Source organism: Bos indicus, chromosome 9 (assembly GCF_029378745.1).
Source record: "Bos indicus isolate NIAB-ARS_2022 breed Sahiwal x Tharparkar chromosome 9, NIAB-ARS_B.indTharparkar_mat_pri_1.0, whole genome shotgun sequence".
Lineage (NCBI taxonomy): Eukaryota > Metazoa > Chordata > Mammalia > Artiodactyla > Bovidae > Bos > Bos indicus.
In genome coordinates this window covers 41,910,327-41,934,660 of record NC_091768.1, presented here as the reverse complement: position 1 = coordinate 41,934,660, position 24,334 = coordinate 41,910,327, and the positions used below count along the sequence as shown (strand labels likewise).

General features: G+C 40.9%; 1 protein-coding gene across 1 annotated transcript in view; it reads left to right on the top strand.

The window, feature by feature from the left end:
* The window catches only part of AFG1L (AFG1 like ATPase), a 197,836-nt gene extending 178,700 nt beyond the window's left edge, over nt 1-19,136 (top strand). The window contains exons 11-13 of the mRNA XM_019967261.2: nt 9,111-9,251; nt 12,960-13,073; nt 15,712-19,136. Of these exons, the coding sequence (XP_019822820.2) occupies nt 9,111-9,251; nt 12,960-13,073; nt 15,712-15,840 (384 nt within the window). The 3' untranslated portion in view covers nt 15,841-19,136. The remainder of the gene's footprint in view (nt 1-9,110; nt 9,252-12,959; nt 13,074-15,711) is intronic.
* Nucleotides 19,137-24,334: the final 5,198 nt, after the last annotated feature.

Genomic DNA, 24,334 nt, shown 5'->3' with positions numbered 1-24,334 from the left:
TCGCAGAGCAGGGACTGAAACCATGTCCCCAGGATTGGCAGGTGAATTCTTATCCACTGTACCACCAGGGGAGTCCCAATGTAATTTATTTTTCTTTGCAAAATTGCTGTATGGAAAATGATACATCATTCTTATTTTGTCTTTCTATGGTTACCATTGAGCTTGACTATATTTTTCGCTTGTTAGCTCCTTATGCTTCTTATATATTCTTGTTCCATGAACTATCTATTCAAATTATTTCTTTCTCTAATGGAATGCTCTTAAAATTTTAGTTCTATTACAATGAGTTCTTGTCCCCTTCCCAATTCCATCTTCATGTCAATTTGTTTTCTCTCTATGGTTTTCTATTTTCATTCAATTGGGTCTTTGTCATCTTGTGATCTGTATAAGGATGCCACATAATTTTATGGCTTTTTTTCTGGTTCTTATATACAGTAAATCATAAGTTTTATTTTTAGAAATAAGTTTTATACTATACCATAAAAATTCCAAAATTGATTACAAAAATAAATAAGCATAAAATAAATGGCACTCTGCTAACATATTTATCACTTAGGTAAAATCTATCTTTTGCTATAAAAGCTAAGTCATATTTTTTCTACATGTGCTGTACTTGCTAATGACTTCTAAAACATGGGCTTTACTTAGTAAATCTCTCTGTAGCAAGCGTAGTATTTCAGTAAATTGCCCTCCAAATTCAGTGACTTAAAAAAAAAGCATTTACTATCACTCTATCGTCAGCTAGAAAGCTGGGAGGTGAGGTGGGAAGTTATTTTGATCAATTTTGCATTCACTTATGTATCAACACTCAGCCTTGCTGCTCTTGCTTGCTCATCTCTTTGGGGGCCTGGCTGGCTATAGGCAAATGGCTCTCCTTCTGTCCATTCATCCTCTAGCAGGCCAGCTGAGGTGCTGCAACAGGGTGAGTGGAAGCATTTAAAGCCTCTTGAGACCTAAGTTCATAACTGGAAATTTGTCACTTGTTCTATTGGCTGTGATAAATTAAAGCCTACCCAGATTGAAGAGTTGTGCAGATAGACTCCATGTCTTCAACTAGAACTAGAAAATCACAATATAAAAGATGTGGACAAGGAGGCAAGAATAACTGGAGTCATAACTGTCATCAGACTACCCCACATAGGCATTCTTCATTTCTCCCAAAACATTTTAAATGAATTTTAAATTATCATAATTGTATAGAGACTTTTTTACTTAATGCAGTTGAATGCCCCAGACACCTTTAAATGATGAATGCTAATAAAAAAAGAGGGGGCCAGTGGGCCTGTGGTAACGTTATTATCAGTTTACCAGTCTTAGTGATCAAGATGTCACACGTCAAAAATGAAACCATTTGGTGATCTTATGGCACACTAGGCTATATAAGATGATTTGGCAGCATCTGTATGTGGTTTGGTGAAAACATTTATTATACTTATGTATGTTATGTAATCATGAGGGGAAAAATAAATTTATAAAGGTGTTTTAAGTATATCAAATACTGAATTTGAACAAAACTTTCAGATAAAATCTTTTCACATTTGTAGTGAGAAAAGTTACCTCCATGAACGTAACTTTTAAAGAAATGCGTTTTTGGCTGTTCTGGGTCTTGATCACTCTCTAGTTGCGGTATGCAGGCTTCTCATTGAGGTGATCTCTCGTTGCGGAGCACAGGCTCTAGGGCATGTGGGCTTCAGTAGTTGTGGCCTGCAGGCTCAGTGGTTGTGGCATGCTGGCTTAGTTGCCCCATGGCATGTGGAATCTTCCTGGATCAGGAATGAAACCCATGTCTCCTGCATTGGCAGGTGGATTCTTAACCATTGGACCACCAGGGAAGTCCCATGAATGTAACTTTTTAAGAATCAGATTTGATGTTGGAAATGGCTAAATGCAGTTCCTGACTTAAAAAATTTTAGTGATAATCTGAATAAAATTTGAAGAGAAATTTTTGATAGTTAACATCTTCTGTGAATAAGAATCCTTGTTCACACAGGAAGTGTTGGGAAGTCTTCCACTTCCAGTAATGGTGGGCACTTTGTCAGTAATTTGCACCAACCTTGTAGTTAGAGCAATGAAGGGAAGCTGGATCAATTAAGTATCAGATTAGGCTAACTGCAGAAAGAGATAACCCCCAGTCTCAGAGGCTTAACAGATAACCCCCAGTCTCAGAGGCTTAACAAATAAGCACGTGTTTCTTGCTCCTCTCACAATCCAGTGTAAGTTGGCCAGGAAACTGCTCCAGGAGGTCCCTCGTGGATCCAGGCTTCATCCCTATTGTACGTCCACCCTTCTTTAAGTCCTCAGCGGCCTCTCTCTTCAACCAATGTTTGAGTAAAGAAAGTGAGGAGTCTGTGTGGGAGTTTTTATGGGCCAGATCTAGAAGTGATTCATATCACTTTCTGTTACATTCCACTGGCCTGAGCCTGATTGCCCGGCCCCACCTAAATGCAGGAAAGGCTGGGAAATGTAATCTAGCTCTGCACTCAGGAAAACGAAGAAAACATAGATATTGGTGAGCACTAGTAATTTTCTTTTAAAAGTTCTGAGCTTGCTTTTGGCAGCCTCACTGGGTTATTGAGACAAAGGGCAGAGACTAGGGCCAGCCAAAGATGGGAACCTACTAAGCTCCTCCCCACTGTGGTTGGAGCCCTGAAGGATTGTACTCTAGGAATAAATGTGAGCTTGAATTAAACCAGATCTCTGTGGACTTCAGTCAAACTTTATGTGAACTGAGTAGCTGAGAATATTCCAGGTCTTGAACTTGAAATTTTTTCTTTGAGTGTTTTATTAAAGATATAATCCAGTACGCAAAGATAACCAAACATATGAGGAGACAAGACACTAAAATTAAAACATAAGATATTGGAATTATGAGTTCATATTTTCAACAACTAAGCTTACATATTCAAGGAGATTTAAAAAGAAAGCTAGGCTTGGACGTTTAAATGTAGGTATCTAGGAATTATAAAAAGAGAGAGATCAGCTTTGAAAAAGAACCAGTATAATTTCCAGAACTGTAAAGTATGTAACCAAAATTAAGAACTTCGTGGATAGAGATTAAGAGCAGATAAAACACAGCTCATGAGAAACAGAGGAAATTATCCAAAATGAATCATGAAGAAGTGTAAAGAAAGGAAAATACAAAAGAAAGGATAAAAGAAATGGAGACGATGTAATGTAACTTGGGTTCATTTAGAATAGCAGAAGGAGGAGAGAGAGAAAGAGAAGATGGAAGAGGTAATACACACATGCAGAGGGACTGGATATTGTCTGACAATTACGGGAAAAAGAAACACTGACAACGTGGTAATCAAAATTGCTCAAATTAAGATAAGGTATCAATGGGAGCGTATCAACCTGCCTGTGACTTGCATTTTGACATTGCTTGGCCTTTGATCATGGGGACTCTGGTACTCGGCCATGAGGGCTAAATGTGACCTATTTGGAAATGGTGCCATTTGCCCCATCCCCTCCCTCCCCTCCCTCCCCTCTTGTCTCCCTGGTGTAAAGAATCATTAGCTGAGTGTTAACTGTATACCTGAAGTCAAATTTTATCCCAAATATCAAATCCATTTTCCTTTTGTCAAACTTTAAAGAAGAACATACACATTCAGCTTATTTATTTTTTTTAATGTGCCTGAAAAAATCCTGCATCTATAGATTAAGAACATTTAGAAAGAATAAATAAAAAGAAAAATTAGAGATAAAAAGAGAAATGTCCATGACAAAACTAATATAATGATCTCACACAGATGAGGCATAAATGATAAGATGCCCACTATAAAAATGATCTCCAAAAAAGCATTATTGTTTTGCTATTCAAAAAATCCAAGAAGTATAACAAACAAATTAATCTTTCATTCCACTATCCAAGGATGACCAGTGTTTACATTATGATCTATATCTTTTCTAGAATATTCCTAAATGTATATTCTATGGTATACAACAGAGACTTACCTTGGGAGTGAGGAATTTGGGCCAACTAAGAAAAGGTGGGGTTTTTTGGTAGGTGTTTCAATTTCTTTGGTGACTAAATGGGTATAAAAGAAGGAGTAAGCCTGCTCCAGGCTGTGTTGTATTTTATTCATATATTCACTCAATGCATTCAACAAATATTAAGCACTTCCTATGTGACATGTACTGGATTAGAGCCTGTGCATTTTGTGGGCCTGGGGCTTTCCCCCGCATTGAATGCTCATGGTATTACCTTCACAAGACACGTGGGAGGGAGAGGGCCCGAGACAGACGCTGTGTCTGTCATCTAGGGATGACTTCATGGAGGGCTGAGGTGCCAAGGAGGGCAGATATTTTAGTGGGCCAGAGACAGTGAGAGGGAGAGGGAATGGCTGTTGCTTGTAAGTGCAAAAGCAGAGGCAGACTGGATTGTCGAACTTGCCTGGCTTTGTGAGCTGAGGAAAAGGTTATTTAATAGTTAGTAAAAGAATAGTGCTTAGTCACTCAGTTGTGTCCAACTCCTTGCGACCCCATGAACTGTAGCCCACCAGGCTCCTCTGTCCATGGGAATTCTCCAGACAAGAATACTGGAGTGGGTTTCCATGCCCTCCTCCAGGGGATCTTCCCAACCCAGGGATTGAACCCAGGTCTCCCACATTGCCGTTTGAGCTTCCCTGGTGGCTCAGAGGGTAAAGCGTCTCCTGAGCGACTTCACTCACTCCCTCATTGCAGGTTGATTCTTTACTGTCTGAGCCACCAGGGAAGCTAATAAAAGAATAGGTACTATTTATTATGTGTCTATTGTATGCCAACAGCAGACAGTGCATAAATCATTTTACTTACTACTCATATATGGGGGCTTCCCAGGTGGCGCTAGTGGTTAAGAATCTGCCTGCCAATGCAGAGGACGTAGGAGACTCCAGTTTGATCCCTGGGTCAAGAAGATCCCCAGGAGGAAGAAATGGCAACCCACTCCAGTATTCTTGCCAGGAGAATTCCATGGAGAGTGAAGCCTGGCGGGCTACAGTCCATGGGGTCATAAAGAGTCAGACATGATCGAGTGTCTGAGTGTAATACTTCTCATGTGAACTCTGCAAATTAATATTTAACTAACATTTATTGACCAGCCACTATTGTTGTAAGATTTTATATGTAATCAATACATCAAATCCTTGGGACAAACCTATGAGACAGGTCATGATCCCCCTTTTACAGGTGAGGAAACAGACATTGATGAAGACTTGCTCAAGGTCATACACTAGACCTGACAGACCATAATTCCAAAGTTTCTATGGTATTTTCATTCACAGCTACGTAAGTAATGAAAAATAGTGTTTCTCATTAATAAGAAACCCCTATCTCTCCCCAAATTCAATCCTAGGGATCTTTGTTGAGTGTCATTTCTTAGACACTTCAATATTGAAGCTGGAATAAGAAAACACACTCTTTTAAATACCTATTAAAAAAAAAAAAAGAAAAACCTTTATATTTTAAATTAATTTTAACCTTTCTGGAGCTGTTTTCTTTGGGGAAAAGACATCCTTCTTTGATTAGTACATTTCATTCTTCTTTTTCATGATTTTAGAGAAAAAGGTGATATTTCTCGATAGCCTAAATTGAAATTTCTTTTGCAACGAATAAGCTCTCCTTTATTTAAAGACTATTTGTGACTGTGGTTAAGTAATACATAACATAAAATATACCATTTTAATCATTTTTTAAAAGTATACAGATCAGTGGCATTAATTATACTCATGTTGGGCAAACATCACAACACTCCATCTCTAGAACCTTTGCAGCATCCTAAACTAAAATTCTGTACCCATTAAACAATAACTCCCCACCCCTCAGTGACCATTGTTCTTAAAGGAGATAGATAACTGTTAAGCTTAGTTTTCTTTATATGAATGAGCACATAATTATCTTAGGGATATGAAGGAAAGGGATATTTGCCAGCCTAATGGCAAATGCAGAGCCTACTGACAAAGGTATATAATTTGTAAAAATAGCTGAGTGGGCAGAATTCTGATTTTTCAGCTGCCCTAGGCACTTCAGTGCACTTCTGATAATGATTTTCCCTGGGCATGTAGTTATACTGATAGAAATCATATCCATGCATAAAGAGTGAGCTTAATTATATATAACTGCATACCTAAAATGAGGCTGTACATTTTTTTTTACATACACTTTCTGATTTACAAAAGATGAGACACTAAATTCTTTTTTTTTAATTTTATTTAACTTTACAATATTGTATTGGTTTTGCCATATATCAAAATGAATCTGCCACAGGTATACATGTGTTCCCCATCCTGAACCCTCCTCCCTCCTCCCTCCCCATACCGTCCCTCTGGGTCGTCCCAGTGCACCAGCTCCAAGCATCCAGTATCGTGCATCGAACCTGGACTAGCGACTCGTTTCATATATGATATTATACATATTTCAATGCCATTCTCCCAAATCATCCCACCCTCTCCCTCTCCCACAGAGTCCACAAGACTGTTCTATACATCAGGAGACACTAAATTCTGACTGATCCCCAAGAAGTAGTGTGCGTCACCCTCAGAACGTGAGTGTCTTATTGTAGAGGTCTCCTTTTTCTGCAAAGACACTGTATCTTGCCTTCCCCCTCACCCCTTCGGGAATTGTTTTCATTATATGGGATTTCACAATCTCATCTGATTTCTGCTGTGACTGTGAGAACAGGAAAATGCACAAAGGCTGATTTAGGGTTTTGGATGTAATCAGGGGTAGTGAGCAAAGCAAAAGTGAGTTGAGTGGTAATGTCTGTTCCAGGTGCTATATTAAACGCTTTACATGTATTATTTTGTTTAAGCCTCACAACTCTGTGAGATAGGAATCAATTCCCATTTTACAGATGGGAAAACGAAAGAATAGGAAGATGAGGTTACTTGCCAAAGACACATCACTAATAAATGACAGACTGAGGATTCAAACTCAGGCTGTGTAGAGCTCTTGTTCCGAGCTGCTCTGTTAACACACCCTCCTGGCCCACATCAGCCTTGACAGCAGCGTTAAACCACCCGCACGTGCAAGCCCTTGTGTGGCTGAGGTGAGTGGGGAGTCTCAGCTAAGATCAGACTCTGGGTCTAGAGATAGAGGCTGTCCAGCCAGCACAGGGAAATGGGGAAACACAGGGTCATCTCTGGCACCACTTGTTACCTGGTTGTTGGAGGAGAGGAGAGAAGGGGTGTCTCTAAGCAGGTTTCAAGGCTCTTCCTTGTGCTCACTCTCTGGTGTTGTGCCCCTGGGCTCGTAGTTGCTGCGCATCCTTCTTAGAGCTGCTTTTCCTGAGGGAACCACCTCCCCAAGGCCTCCCTCTCCAGTTTACTCTTACCACCCCACACCTGCAGGAAAAGTTTTCTGAGTATAGTTGATTTCAGCTAGTTGTTAGGAGAGTGGCAGGTGTAAAGGGTGGACTCTAGGTGAGGATGACTCCCCCTCTTTGCAATTCCCTGATTCTCCCAGGACCATAGTTGTATCTACATTTCTGAAAGCAGAAGTTTTAATGCAAACGACCACCCCAACGAGGGAGACATTCTTTTTTGTTTTTTAATTATTTATTTAGTTTATTTATTTTTGGCTATACTTGGTCTTTATTGCTGCCAGGGCTTTTCTCTAGTTGTGGCGAGTGGGGCGACTCCAGTTGCTGTGCGCGGGCTTCTCATTGCGATGGCTTCTCTTGTTGTGGAGCACATGCTCTAGGGCACATGGACTTCTGCAGCTGTGGCTCGCAGGCTCTAGAACACAGGCTCAATAGTTGTGGCACTCGGGCTTAGTTGCTTCGTGTTACGTGCGATCTTCTTGGGTCAGGGATTAAGCCTGTGTCTCCTGCATTGGCAGGCAGATTCTTTACCACTGAGCCACCAGGGAAGTCCAAGGGAGACATTCTTAAACAGGGAGGAGTATTGATAAATTCTGCCGGAAGTTGAAGAGGCTTAGCTATTTGGGTCCCAGGGATCAGTTGTTGGGATCTGAGAGCTTCCAGAGGGACCTGAGAGCAGCTCCTGGACTTTGAGTCTCTCTGCATTCTCTCATGGCCAGAAACTTTCTCCTGACCCTTGCTCATGGCTCCTGTTCACAGGGTACAGCCATTCACACCCAATTTAGAAGTGACTCTCCTGGGAGTGTTTCTGACCCCAGAGAATGTGTGGATTGTTTTCATAACTGTCATAAATTACCTTCGTGTTTCAGGAACAAACATGTTACACCTGCAGGCAACACCTTTGTGATGGTTCTGTGGATCCCGAGGGTTGCATCCTCCTTGTGTGGGGAGGTAACAGGTGCACCAAGCTATGCTCGAGGGCTTGCTCTACTTTTGTACAAAAACCCTCTGGTATTGCCTACAAAGGTTAGCAGTGTTTACTACATTGTATTTCAGTAATTGTACCTCAAATTAAACAAAAAAATATTGTCTGATGCTTTTGTATACTGGAGCACAGTCTTTATTTCAAAGTGGTGACATAACATTCAGCTGCTGTGATAAGACAGCTGCGTTTACCAGTAGTGACAGTTTACAGTTGAGTCATAGGAAGGATTCATTTGGACATGTTTAAAGTCATGTCATCGGAGACGGTGATGGCACCCCACTCCAGTACTCTTGCCTGGAAAATCCCATGGATGGAGGAGCCTGGTAGGCTGCAGTCCATGGGGTCGCTACGAGTCAGACACGACTGAGCGACTTCAGTTTCACCTTTCACTTTCATGCATTGGAGAAGGAAATGGCAACCCATTCTAGTGTTCTTGCCTGGAGAATTCCAGGGACGGGGGAGCCTGGTGGGCTGCCGTCTATGGAGTCACACAGAGTCGGAAACGACTGAAGTGACTTAGCAGCAAAATCATGTCATAGAAATAAAACGATGAAGACCAGATTTAGGATGTGGGCCTACAGGATGCCAGCTGAGGTGGCTGGAATTGTTCTTCACGGCCCACCATGTGCTCGTCTTCTCTCTTCCCTTCTGCTTATATCCCTAGTAAGTAGGGTGTACACTGTCCTCAGCCTGCTCTGAAAACACCACTGTGTTTGGTAAAGTTACCTCAAAGCTATACCTAGATCACACCATGATGAGAAAAAGAGATATTTTCAACCAGAATTGACTTATTTCAATTTTCTGTTCTCTATTTCATTTTAATTATAGCCACTTGGAGCCAGTGACTATTTGGAACTGTCAAAGAATTTTGATACAGTATTTTTACGAAACATTCCACAATTTACCCTGGCAAAGAGGACCCAAGCTCGGAGATTCATAACTCTCATTGATAACTTTTATGATTTCAAGGTAAGGATGTGGTGCATTTTCTCAGAACTAAACATTCTGGACCGTGGAGCAAGATTGTTTGGGCTGGAATCCTGGTCTACCCCTTAGTTTACTTCTCTGTGCCTCAGTTTTGTCACATACAAATCGAAGATACTATTCTGAAGTAGTATTTACTTCAGAGAATTATCGTGAGGACAGAATAAACTAATCCAGGTAAATCTTTTAAAACAGCACTTGGTACACGCTGATGCTGCACAAGTACTGTTGGTGGTGGCAGTAACGGTAATCATACTGTATTAAAAGCCCCATCATAAGACGCTGCTATATGCCCAATCCCATCACTCACCTAGACGCATCCTGTTCTCTGTCTGTGAGGATGCACAGCACAGTGCCTTACCTAGATAGAGTGCTCAGGAAACATTTGTCGCATGAATCAGTTGTTGGACTGGTGAAATAACGGATGAACAAAATGAATAAATGAATGACTAAAGGGCCATTCTCAGTATTAGAGTTTTCTCTCCCTCTGACTTGGAAACCCCAGTAACTATCATTGTCCCTAAACAAGCAAGAAAAACCCAGTTGTCTTATTACCAGCATGAGTCGCCGAGCCTTTGTCCATTCATCAGGGGCATTATTGCCTAGTGGTTAAGGAGTGGACCCTGGGGCCAAGCTGACTACCTTGAAGACCAACTTAGCTTGAATTGCCTTCTTTAGAAAAAGAGGATAATAATGGTATTTACCTCATAAGACTGTTGTGAGGATGAAATGAGCAGGTGAAATACTTAGAACACTGTGCAGCGTACAGTAAGCTTTCAATGAAGGTGAGCCATTAGCATCACTGACTCAACAGACATTAATTGGAGCAGGCTCCAGGAGATGGTAAAGGACAGGGAGCCTGGCGTGCTGCAGTCCATGGGGCCGAAAAGAGCTGGACATGACTGAACAACAACACCAGCGAGCCACTAATAATAATATATGCCTGTAAATATATTTACAGTAAAGTTAAAGTACCGCTTCAAGTTAAGAGTGAAATATTGTTTTACCCTTAGATACAGTTTTCCCTCCTTATTCCTTGTACTGAAATAGAGCAGTGATTCTAAAATTGAAGGGACCTTGAGGGGAGGAGAAGGTACCAGAATCTGCTGGGAGGGAGAGGTGAGATTCTTAATGTTTCCTTTCTTCATTCATTCAGCAATCTTCACACCAAGCACAGTGCTAATTCAGTGACAAGCAAAGCCAGGCATGCTGCCTGCCTTCATGGAGCTGATAGTCAGGTGTTGAAGAGACACTGATTAAATGTATGCAGAACTGAGTGTAAATGTTCTGAGAACTGAGTGTGGGATGTTCTCTTGGCGAGAGAGGGGACTTGGTGCCGTGAGAGTCCAGGAGGACAGTAGACTGATCTTTGTATGGGAACTGGGGGCAGGCCGAGGAAGTCCTTCTGACGACCAGCTGCACCAGGATCATCTGAGCTTCTTAAGATCCAGATTCCTGAACTCACCCCACGCCACACCAGCAGATGAAGACCAGGGACGGGGCCTGGAGCCTGCTGGTTCATCAGCTCCTCAGGTGCTGCTCGTGAACACTGAGCTGTGATGGCTGGGGTCCACGTGCAGAGTGGAGAGTTGGCAGCACAGGCCCTGTGATGGGCCTGAGCATGAAAGGCAACCTACCTTAGTGAGTGCCATCAGAATCTGCTGCCTGCTCTCAGGGGGCCCTGTGAGCAGGAAGTTGAGAACACCAGGGCTGGGGATCAAGGTCTGTTACTTGTCTCCTTCTGGATTACTCATCAAGAGACTCAGCTCTGAAATAATCATGTGGGGTCTGGAATACATTGCCCAGGGGTAGCAGTCTGTTTTCAGAGGGCAGTGCTTCAAGAAGAAAGTGGGAGGGGTGCACTGGTAGGTGGCTCTTAGAGGGGCACATTGATAAACTCTTATTTTTGAAAGCTTATGATCCCTACCCTTCAGTCCCCCGCCCTCCCCGATCCTACCTCCCCACACTGTTTCACTTCTTCATTAGACAAAAAGATTTTTCTGGCAATATGATGGAATGTCAGAACTACTCTCCTAACATTTGCTTTAACTAAAGCACACATTTAAAGTTTATACTCTTTTTAAAACATAGCCGAAATTCTTATTTCAGAAATTGGAAGCATTAAACAGACATCGTTTTAGAATGCATTTGTAGAAATCTGTGAAATAAGGACATTTCCATCTAAGTAATGAAAAAAGTATCATTTGTGGTTAAAATAATTTATAAGAGGAGGTAGAAGGTCATTTGTATATGGAAGAACTAGTCCCAAACATCAGTACATTGTTTTAAAATACTGATAGCGAGTGTGTGCTCAGTCATGTCTGGCTCTTTGCAGCCTCATGGACTGTAGCCCGCCAGGCTCCTATGTCCATGGATATCAGCACATTTACTTAAATAATGATTTTAAAAGGATGGCTGTGAATCCTGAAAACAAATTCAGATCTGAAACATCAGGAAGAGTATGTTTTAAACTAGTGGACATAAAATTTATTAAGTTGTGAAAGCAGTTTCTGGTGTGTGATTACACATGGATATTCACTCAAACACTTATGTAATCAAGAAATATTCATGCCAAGCTTAGTGTTTTTCAAGGATGTCTGGCTGGATGCTGGTATAAATGTGGGTTCTGGTAACTCAGGGTGTAATTAGAGGAGCGGGGCACTGGACTTAGTCACATGTGCAGCAAAGGGGTAACGGTGCAAAGGAGAGCATCTCGGATGCGCACAGAGATGGGCTTCACACAGTCAAGTGAAAATGTCAACCTCAGAGGTAATGGAAAAGCCTCTGGACTTAGAACTGGAAGAGATCAGGACTGGTGTCGAGCTGAGGCTCTCCAGGCCTGGAGCGGCCCCTAAAACCTTTGTTCCCTCCTTCAGAAGGCGATGTAAGCTGCAGGGGAATGTTTGTAAAGTGCTGTGCAGTTTAAAAATAGCACTTTAAAGAGACTATTAGAAAAAGTATGAAAATGGTCAAGAGGTTTTCCTAAAAAAAGTATTTTGTTTCAAAAATACATTTGGAAACATCTCTGATCCCAGGCTATCTGACTATAGGTTATGTGGTGTGTGTATCTACATTTTAGAGGTATTCCAGAAATAGAAAAAAAGCTTCCCAAATATTGAAATCCACTTTAAAGAAATGCTATATTCACTTATTTATGCAAGATTTTTTTTTTCATTAATGAAGAAGATATAGTGTAGATGGGTCCTGCCAGTTTTGAAATTTTGACAGCCACATTTTGCTTATGCTCTTTTTGTGGACTTTAAAACATGGAGATTAATAAAAATTTTAGTAGCTTTACGGTAACTTTTGGATATTTAGGTAAAATCTCTAATTAGAAAAATAGATTAATGAAACAGGAAAAAATGTGATAGATTGAAGCTTTTAAAATATTTTTTTTTCCAAAATAAAGATAGGACTTGGAGAAAATGTGTAGAAGGAGAAATGAAGTTAAGACTGTTACTTAGGTTGAAAGAGAGGAGTTCAAGGCATTGTTCTTTATAAATACGCATTCTGTAAGCTCGTAAAAGTGTATTTTCACCAAGTACCAATTTTGCTACATATATTTAGAACCATTTAAAAGCAAAAATCTTCAGCTCCCTGTTATAAAAGATTTTTTTATTCTATGAGAAATTTGTTTTTGCCTTCACCTTGTTAAAGTTAAGGAGTGACACCATTTGCTGTTTTCTGTTTCAGGTGCGCATCATTTGCTCTGCATCAGCTCCTGTATCAAGCTTATTTTTGTGTGATCATCATGACAGTGAGTTGGAGCAAAGCAGAATACTGATGGATGATTTGGGGCTGAGCCAGGTAGGTGATATTAACATAATCTCTTTTTATTATAAAACAACTTAATTGTTTTGGTTTGATGCATGGCTATGTTTTAAAGAACGAATGCAGTATGTATTTAACCACTGATTTGCCGCTTTCTTCTAAAGCCAGTATAGCAGACATATCCTCAACATCAGTAAATATAGAGAATTATAGCCTTAGAGTGGAAGGAATCTTTGTGGTAAAGCGAAGACCAGGGAGGTGGACTAAGGGGCTTGCAGTTACACCACTGGCCAATGGCAGGCCAGAGCTGGCCACCAGGCACCCGTGTCTGGTTCTGGACTCCCTCAGCCACACCATGCTGCCTTTTCTGGATATCCTCCTTCACATCTGCTGGATCTGTAGAGCATATGCTACAGTATCCAATCATGTGGACTGGCTGTTCTAGGACTTTGTGCCTGGCAAGTCCCTTTGCTTAAAAAGAAATCCACGATTCACCTCCTAACCCCATTCTGTAGACATTTGTGGAGCACCTTGGAAGAAAAGTTATGACCAACCTAGATATCATATTGAAAAGCAGAGACATTACTGCTTTTCCATCTAGTCAAGGCTATGATTTTTCCAGTGGTCATGTATGGATGTGAGAGTTGGACTGTGAAGAAAGCTGAGCGCCAAAGAATTGATGCTTTTGAACTGTGGTGTTGGAGAAGACTCTTGAGAGTCCCTTGGACTGCAAGGAGATCCAACCAGTTCATTCTAAAGGAGATCAGCCCTGGGTGTTCTTTGGAAGAAATGATGCTAAAGCTGAAACTCCAGTACTTTGGCCACCTCATGCAAAGAGTTGACTCATTGGAAAAGACTCTGATGCTGGGAGGGATTGGGGGCAGGAGGAGAAGGGGACGACAGAGGATGAGATGGCTGGATGGTATCACTGACTCGATGGACGTGAGTCTGAGTGAACTCCTGGAGTTTGTGATGGACAGGGAGGCCTGGCGTGCTGCGATTCATGGTGTCGCAAAGAGTCGGACACAACTGAGTGACTGAACTGAACTGTGGGTGCCAGGCTCTGAGGATGCTCTGTTGGAAACCAGCTGATGCTGGCCCAGTTCTCCTGGACCTTGGGGGGTCTGGTGATTCACTCCAGGCCAAACAGAAGTGGCTTTGCATTTCCTTTTTCTGTATGAATATTACAGGGTATATTTCTCAACTGTAGACAACTGAAATATTAGTAAAAGATTTAAAACTATAAACACTCATCCCCCCCAATGAGGGGAGCCCCATTCTTTCAACCCCAGTGGTAGAAGACCATTTGGAATGAGGAAACCATTCCTTATTGACCTGAGTTGAAATTATGGACTCTCAGGAGTTTGGGGAAATGAGGCCAATAATTGTTTAAATAGTGAACTTTCAAAATATGATTTTTAAATCTACATGTAGAAATACATAGCTGCTTGTGACCCCATTTCTCTGAGAGCAATACATTCAAATAATGTCTTTTGACAATTTGGAAGAATATACTTAAGGGGCTACTTCATCTCAGTTTCTGAAATTCTTTAAATCATTGGTTTTTGAATTTTTCTTCTGATCAGAGTTCAGATACAGGGCAAAGTATGCTCAGCATTTAGGGCCAATAATACATGAAGAAATCCTGGCACGTGGCTATAGGGTCATGCAGTTTTACAGTAGGTCAGTAATTTGGATTTAGGAGTGCAGAACTTTTCTCTGAGAGAGTATAATAGCAAACTCCTAAGGAAAGAGGCAAGATTCAGTGTTCACTTACAGGCTATAGCCTGTGTTGAAATCACCAGTCCCAGCTTATTTGCTAGCCTCACGGAGGGCTCCCTAACTGAACCCTACATGGAAGGATCAAGTGTCCCAGCAGCTCAAGACCAAAAACAGCTCTGGCCTTCCCAAAACTCACTCCCAGACACAATCTCCAGGTCCCTAGAAGACCTCTCAGTCACCCAGTTTGGAAAAAGAGATTAGCCCTCAGGCCTCCCCTTGGGAACGTGGCCCTGACTGTGAAGGTTCAAGGGAGAGTCTTAGCCGCATATTGATATACCGGAACTACTGGGTTTTGTTGTTGCTTATTTCTTTCTTAAAAAAATATGTATTAATTTTTATTTATTTGTCTGTGCTGGGTCTTAGTATTGGCATAACATATCTAATTCCCTGACTGGGGATGGAACTCGGTCGGGCCCCCTGCAATGGGAGCTTGGAGTCTTAGCCAGTGGGCCACCAGGGAGGTCCTGATGTTACTTTTTTCTGGCATGCACTTTTTGAGAAAGAATTCCTTTTCTGTCTGAAATGTCCTTCCTTTAGATTTTGTAGAGAACTTTCATCTGAGCAAAAGTTTTCTTATTTGGATATTAGGGTGTTGTTTCAGCTTTAATTATTCGTCTAATGTTTTCTTCCTGTTAATTTGTTCTGCTAATTGATTACTGTTTTAAATTAGTTGATTCTCTAGTCTAATTTATATTAGCTGATTCTCTAGTCTAATCTAATTGTTGGGTAAAATTAGTTGATTCTCTAGTCTAATTTAATGAAAAAAATTTGTAGAATATTTTATAATCTAAGCTCAAAAAGTATTTTTTAAACTTGTACTTAGTTCTTTAAATTTTTAGTTGCAGAGGTTTTAACTGGTGCTGGATTGTTGTTTTATTTTTTTGATAAATAGGACTCAGCAGAAGGACTCGCCATGTTTACTGGAGAAGAGGAAATCTTTGCATTTCAGCGTACAATTTCCCGACTCACAGAAATGCAGACTGAACAGTACTGGAATGAAGGAGACAGAAGCAAGAAGTAACCATCACTTTTGCGTGAATAAAACTCTAGACAAATGATTACCGCAGGGAGAACTCTTTATTACGGGACTTGAAGGAATCATTTTCTCATCATTAATTATGCACTTTGTCCTCTGGACCATTTTTATCTAAAATTGCTGTCAAAGATATAGTGGTTTAGTAAGTTAAAGCCATTTTTAGGTCTACTTTTTGCCTGTTTATTTGGCCTTATTTCTACATCACAAAATTAAAATCAGCACTCTTACCAAGCTGAATGTAGACAGGCATTTTGGTTTCATATTAAGCTACCTGAATGAACCTTGAATACACACACCAGTAAACGCAGGGTGTCTGGACATCTGTGAGCTTTTGGCTGCCTGGTAGCCGCATGATAGAAACACATTTTTATGAGAGTGGAAGAAAAACACCCTACATTTCAATTCAAAACAAAAAAAGATTTCTGATGCACTTATCTCTGTGATTGTTGGGGCCTGTAAATTACTTTAAATCTCCCAAGTCTTTAGGCTTCCTTACAGCAGAGAGTATATTTTTTACCCTGAGTTCAAGCTTTGCAGGCAGTACCTGATCTCCAGTGGACATACAGCTGACTGAAAAAAAATCAAGGATTATGAAACCATAGAATAAGAAACAGGGGTGTCAAATTTCAACCGACAGGCAGATTCCCCCAACTCTGAGAGCCCGGAAGACAAGCACCAGGAATGGGGACCAGTGAGAGTGTCAGGAGGGGAGCACCCTGGACCACACTAAGCCGCAGAATGGACTCTGCTCGCTGAGGCCGTAAGACCCCGTGCACCGCAGCTCCTTCCCACTGCTCACGTGTGTTTGCTCTGCTCGCAGATGTCACTCCCACCCTTGCCTCTGCTTCTGCAGAGCGACGGGCTTGACAGTAAACGGGAAAGAACGTTCGCTTGACGAATCTACTTAAATGAAATCTGATTTGCCCTCCATGGAAGTCATTCCTTGACTCATTCAAATACAACCTGACTTTGCTAACTGTCACTCACAGAAGGAATCTTGGTTGAGGCTGTTACAAGAGTCTAAATCCTTATTCAAGAAAAAAAAAGAGAAAAAGAATGGAAATCCACAAATCTTGTGAAAATTAAATATTTTGGGAGAGTAGGCACAGGTGAGTCAGTTTAAAGAAATTATTACAATTATCAACATAAACTATGTCATTTATAGGTTAATAATCTACCCATACTAGTCTATTTTGGACCTTAACCTAAGTCAATCAGATGGATAGGTAGGGTACCCAAGAATAGCGAAACATTTAAATCAAAACTTCTGAAAATTAAGTGCAATTTGAAAATATTTTTATTGAAGTGAAACAGTGAGTTCAAAAAGATGTTAAACAGGTTATAAGGGAGAAAGGACAGGAAATAACCACTGTGCAAGATTTATTGCTAGAAATTTCTAAATCTTGCATAGAAATATAATCCTCAAGAGACAATATAACCATCCCTGTTTATAGACAAGAAAACTGAGGCTCAGGAAAGCAGTTTGACTGGAGATTCATCGTTTACAACCACAAAACTCAGGTACTGTGTTTTTTACCATACCACCTCTATAAAAACAAGATCATTTTTAAGAGTAATTCCTTTTTGTTTAATAAATTTACAACAGAACCATTACTTTGTACTCAGTAAGTATAAAATATTTAATTTTAGTCTTTCAATCTAAGCTTTTTGTTTTCACAGTTTGTTTGTTTTTTTTTTTTGTCCAGATATGTTATCCGTTAATAAAAAGACAGTGTGAATGCTAGACAGACTGACTGGTGGACAGTCTGCTTGATAGAAAGAGGAGCTGTCCCTGAGTGTGTGGGTATATGTGAATAGTCCCCCACAAGTTCTGTTGTACAAGTTCATCTGAGGTCAGGTATTTGAAACAAGAATTTGATTTTTCCATAGAAACAATAATGTGATGTTAGTTAGGGCCCTAGCTAAATGTACAGAAGCTTATGGAGTTCTCAGTGCAAATGCCTTATAATTTTGGTACTAAAGAACTTAAACTCCTTTTAAAATACAGTTGCTGCAAGGTAAAACTATAGTTCAGGTTCCACCTGAGTACCCAGATCATGTCTACACTTTTGTCCTGCCCTCTAGGCCCCTTTTCCTGGACCTGGTGGGACAGGCCATGGCAGAAGGGGCTTGCTGAGAGTGGGGTCTGTGGGGATGAGAGGAGGAGACAGTGTAAGGGCCTGTTATATCAGCCTAAGTTCCAGAAGGAAAGAGGAGGGAGTATCAGGAGGTAGCTGGAAATGGTACAATGTTATTCCATCTCCTCTCCACTAATTGTTTCATAAAAAAGCCTACAAGAAAAGAAGCAAAAGCCTTCAAGAAAACCTGTTACCTTGAAACAATATGGTAGTTCTGCTAAAAAGGAAAGTAATGCCAAAATGAGAGGAAAATGACTCCTAGATCGGAAAGCATTTCAATATATGTGTTGTTTCTTCCAAGTCCTGCCCCAGTTGCCGTCTCAGCATTCCAGTCTTTCTCCCTGGGATCATGTGAAATCTCTCAGAGCAGATGCTCTGTCTCTCCTTTTGAACTGCTTTTAATTTGTACTTGAAGATGAGGTTTGAACTGACTGTTGCTGTGTTACACTCCCATTCACTTAAGAGGTGACCAAGGGTCATGCTGAGGGTTTTTATTGTTGGGAAAATGCCTCCAAAATGATCACTAATTTCCAAATTTAGAAGAAATCAAGTAGAGAAAAAGCACATTTTAAAAAGATAGAAACATCTGATCACTGCATTATTCTTGTGTTTCTTTAGACAATGGATAGGCTTATCTGTTAACATCAGTAATAATGACATGGTAGACTTAAAGAATTTTTAACCTATTTCTGATGTTTACAAGGCTCCAAAGACTAGTACTGTTCTAATCAAATTTATGTATTTTCAGTGGGATTTCAAGTTTTAGTCATAAGGCATTATTTTATGCCTTCTGAATATATTTCTTATACCTATAGGTGTGCAAATAACATAATTTAAAAATTACTTGGAACTTGGAAAATTAAAATTTTATTTGTAAAATATGTAAATGGACATACTCATATCCATTTATTTATTTAGCATTATCTAAGAAACACATTGTGCTTACTGTGTGCCAGGCATGGTTCTAAATGCTTTATAAATAAACTATTTTGATCCTTATAATAATTCTATGGTTATACCACTTGCAGACAGTGAAGCTGAGGTACAGAAAGTGGGTCCAACCACATACTGAATTGCTAAGATGTACGTTGGAGTCAGTAAAGTGATCAAAATAGTGACTTAATAAACTTTCATGTAACTGCTCCTGTCCTGAAAACATTCTTCTTACTCCAAGTAACTTGAGCCTACAGTTGCAGCCCCTTCATCTGGGATAAAAATACCCTGAGGAATTGGGGTCCTGGGTCCTGACATTTGGGTTCCTGATCAATTATGAAACTCTGGTAGTAAGTCTGTGACCTTGTATATAACTTTCCTCAGATCCACTAGCCTCATAAGACATCACTGGCTGGTAGAAAATTATTTTCTTTGGACATGAGTCTGTTAAATTTTTCAAGGCAGATTCTTCTTTCTCATTGGCACAGCAGTTCATTTTCCTGGAACAGAAAATTTAAAATAATCCAGTCTGTCTTCTTATTGAGTCTCTGCTGCCTCTATATTCCTCTGCACTAGAAACTTCACATTTGTCACCTCATCTCCTCACTGAACCCAGTCAAACGTATCATCTACTGACCTGTTTGTTGTGTGTGACAGTGTGAAACTCCAGAAGGATATCTATCTGTCCGTCTTCCAAGCCCGCTCAGGAGGGCTGCAGAGGTTGTCTGAGAAGCTTCCTCTCAGGGCTGTACTTGTTGGGGCCGTATCCATTGAGAGCTGGTCTCTCTGATGCACCTCTCTTTATCCAAGTAGGTGGGAAGGGCCCTGAATCTGGTTCTGCCAGCTTTTGCTTCGTGACCTTGAACTAGTGCTTTGAGCCTTGGTTTTCTTATCTATAAATGACGATAATAGCCATTTCATAAAGTTATTCTGAGGATAGTTGGTAAAAAGCACTTTGCAAACGGTAAAAGATTAAAGGAATATTAGTTGTTATTGACTGTAATGATTTTGATCAGAAAGCAACAATTAATGCCTACTCTGCTTTGTAACAAGAGATGACCAGTCCTAACCCGGTATGGTCTCCAGCAGAAGGGAGAGGTGTACATTACACGGCTGGACAGCTTGGGCACAGAGTTCTGGCCTAATGAGATGCTGTGAAGATTGTTAATTTCAAACCCATTCTTTCAGGATTAATAAAGAAAATTGTTTGGTGAACATCAGAGATTTCCCAGAAAGAGAGCACCATCTTGTGGTCAGTGAGAAGAAATGACAGCAAAAAAGTCTAAGAATCACACAGAGTTGGAGAGTTGTCAAAGTTGCTGTTCCCAGGCCTACCTCCTACACTGGAGAGTCAGATGCATTTGGTGAGATGTGGGGATCTGGTCTGTACTTGGTAACGCTCCCCGTGGGATGCTAATGTGAAGCCAGGGTTGATAAACCCTAACCACACACCCAGTATCCCCACGGAGGTGGGCCTATGTGGGTCTCCTGACTCCGCACCAGGGCACTTCCCAGGGAGACAAGGCTGCTGCTGTGACCCTCAGGGGACCTGGGGCTTGGGACCACTGGCACACCAAGGCCTGCCTGCTGCCTCCCAGAGCCTGTTCCTCTCCTTCCTTCCTTTGCTTTTCCTCCTTCCCCCGACTCTCCTGCCTTCTCCACCCCTACTAGTAACAGACTGGCTGACCCAGCATTGCTTCCCACTTTGCAGAACACTCGCTTCTATTCTCTCGTTTCGTCTACAGCAATTCTCTGAAAGTATGATTATCCCTACCCCCTATGAGGAAACGGAGGCCCAAGGTAACACAGCCAGGAAATATGTTTTCTAGTCCCAAATCCTGTACTAATGGCCTTGTCTGCCCGCATTTACTGAGCCATTGTGGACCTTGAGGGTTAGGACAGGAAGGATGTGGGTGTGGAGGCATTGAAGAGGGTTGCTCCTCACAGCATCATTTAGATGGCAGAGACCTGGAAAATGGTGATTGGCAAAACTGTGAAGTATCAATTGACACAATCATTATGTAAAAGCAGGTGTTATCATCACCAGTCTTTTTGTCTGATGAGAAAACTGAGTGTCAAAGAGATGGATTAACTGGAGGCCGCCTGGAGTCTGTCACTAAGGGAATGCATTGCTAAGGAATGTGGACTCTTCCCACAAGGAAATCCTCTGCAGCATCAGAAGCAATGAACTGTGTTTATGTAGGGACAACAGTCACACACCACTGAGGGAGAATTAGATTCAACACCATTAATACAAGCTTGGAAAGTGAAACTGAAAGTTGTTCAGTCATGTCCGACTCTGTGACCCCATGGACTATACACAGTCCATGGAATTCTCCAGGCCAGAATACTGAAGCAGGCAGCCGTTCCCTTCTACAGGGGATCTTCCCAACCCAGGGATCAAACCCAGGTCTCCCGCATTGCAGGAGAATTCTTTACCAGCTGAGCCACAAGGGAAGCCCCAAGTTTGGAAACCCACATATAAACACTAAATATTTTTCTAAGGCACAAAATCTAAATATATTTATGGCACTAGATTAAAGGAAAACAACATACACTAGAGTGGATGCTTAAGGGAGGAAGGAAATTAGGTTGAATATGGTAGATAAGAGGAAAAATAAAAATGCTGCCTCCCCTGGGCAAATGATGTCAACGTATCTTAAACTGAGGCATATGATCAACACAATTTGTTGCACCAGAGGTCCCTCAAAAGACAGAAGAACGGAAAATATTTTGGACAGAGTCGTCAGAATTTCTCCAGCACACCTCCAGAGAGGTGCAAAGACAACAGACATTTTTGGGATTGGCGGTGAGGCTTTGTAGAAAGTCTGCAAGAGTGGGACAAATGGGATCTAATTAAAGTTAAAATCACTTGTACAGCAAAGGAAACCAGTCCACAAAATGAAAAGACAACCTACAGACTGAGAGGAAATATTTTTAAATGATGCTTCTGACAAGGACTTAATTTCCAAAATGTACAAACAGCTCATATAGCCATATTAAAACAAACAACCCAGTCGAAAAAGGGCAGAAGCCCTAATTATATATTTCTCTAAAGAAGACATACAGATGGCCAACAGGCATAAAATCAAGCAGCACTAGAGCATATGCATATCCTGACTCACAAGGAATCCGGACACTCCACTCATCCAGGGGAAGGATCCAGAGGGCCTGACAGAAGGGCCAGGGGGCAAGAACAGAGCGCTGGAGGAGTCAGGAGTGTACTTGAGACCTTGTGTTGCTAAACCTTCCATAACTTATCACTACTCTTTGGGCTTCATCTATGAAGCTTTTTCTGTGAAGCTGTCTTGCTTATAATTTGATTAAATAGTGTACAGATATAAGTGGCCAATAAACACATGAAAAAAATGTTCAATAATTCCTTAGGGAGTTGCAAATAAAACCACAGTGATCTACTATTACATACCACTTGGATGGCCAGAATCAGAGATAAAATGAGGGTTGGCAAGGAGGTAGAGAAACTGGAACCTTCAGAAATTGCTGGTGAAAATGTAAAATGGTTGCAGCTTTGGAAAATAGCTTGGCAGTTCACAACATGTTAAACATTTGAAATTACTATATAGGGACTTTCCTGGTGGTTCAGTGGTTAAGACTCCAAAATCCCATGGAGCAGGGGCCTAAGTTTGATCCCTGGTCAAGGAATTGTACTCATTTCACATGCTACCAAGGTAATGCCCAAAATCCTTCAAGCTAGGCTTCAACAGTACGTGAACCAAGAACTTCCAGATGTACAAGCTGGATTTAGAAAAGGCAGAGGAACCGGAGATCAAGTTGTCAACATTTGTTGGATCACAGAGAAAGCAAGAGAATTCCAGAAAAACATCTGCTTCATTGACTATGCTAAAGCCTTTGACTATGTGGATCACAACAAACTGTGGAAAATTCTTAAATAGATGGGAATACTGGACCACCTGACCTGCCTCCTAAGAAATCTGTATGCAGGTCAAGAAGCAACAATTAGAACTGGACATGGAACAATGGACTGTTCAAAATTGGGAAAGGAGTACATCAAGGCTGTATACTGTTACCCTGCTTATTTAATTTATATGCAGAGCACATCATGTGAAATGCTGGACTGGATGATTCACAAGCTGGAATCAAGCTTGCCAGCAGAAATATCAACAACCTCAGACATGCAGAAGAAACTACCCTTATGGCAGAAGGCGAAGAAGAACTAAAAAGCCTCTTGATGAAGGTGAAAGAGGAGAGTGAAAAAGCTGGTTTAAAACTTAGAATTCAAAAAACTAAAATCATGGCATCTGGTCCCATCACTTCATGACAAATAGATGGGGAAAAAGAGGAAACAGATTTTATTTTCTTGGGCTCCAAAATCACTGTGGACAGTGACTGCAGCCATGAAATTAAAAGATGTTTGCTCCTTGAAAGAAAAGCTATGACAAACCTAGACAGTGTATTAAAAAGTAGAGATGTCACTTTGCTGACAAAGGTCCATTATAGCCAAAGTTATGATTTTTCCAGTAGTCATGTGCGGATGTGAGAGTTGGACATCCAAGAAGGCAGAGTGCTGAAGAACTGATGCTTTTGAACTGTGATGCTGGAGAAGACTTTTGAGAATCCCTTGGACAGCAAGGAGATCAACCAGTCCATCCTAAAGGAAATCAGCCTTGAATATTCATTGGAAGGGCTGATGCTGAAGCTGAAGCTCCAAAACTTTGGCCACCTGATGCAAAGAGCTGACTCATTGGAAAAGACCCTGATGCTAGGAAAGATTGAAGGCAGGAGGAGAAGGGGACAACAGAGGATGAGATGATTGGATGGCATCACCGACTCAGCAGACATGAGTTTGAACAAACTCTGGGAGATAATGAAGGACAGGGAAGCCTGGCGTGCTGCAGTCCATGGGCTCACAAAGAGTTGGATACAACTTAGTGATTGGATAGTAACAACAACAGGGAACTGAGATCCTGTATGCTACAACTAAGACCCAGCACAGCCAAAATAAATAAATATTATTATAAAAATACTATTTATTATTAAATAAATATTTAAAAATAAAAAATTACTGTATAATTCAGCAGTTCCACTCCTAGATATAATATATACCCAGTTGAAATGAAAATATATGTCCCCACAAAAATCATACATGAATGTTCATAGACGGCATTATCCATGTTAGCCCCAAAGTGAAACAACCTAAATATCCTCCAGCTGATAAACTGATACACATATTGTGGTATATCTGCACAATGGTTATTATTCAGCATTTAAAACATGAAGTATCGTACATGCCACAGCATAGATGGACCTGGAACAAATTATGCTAAATGAAAGAAGCCAGTCACAAAGGCCAACATACTGTATGATTCCATGTATGTGAAATGTCCAGAGCAGGCAAATCCCTAGAGACACAAAGCAGGCCCTAGAGG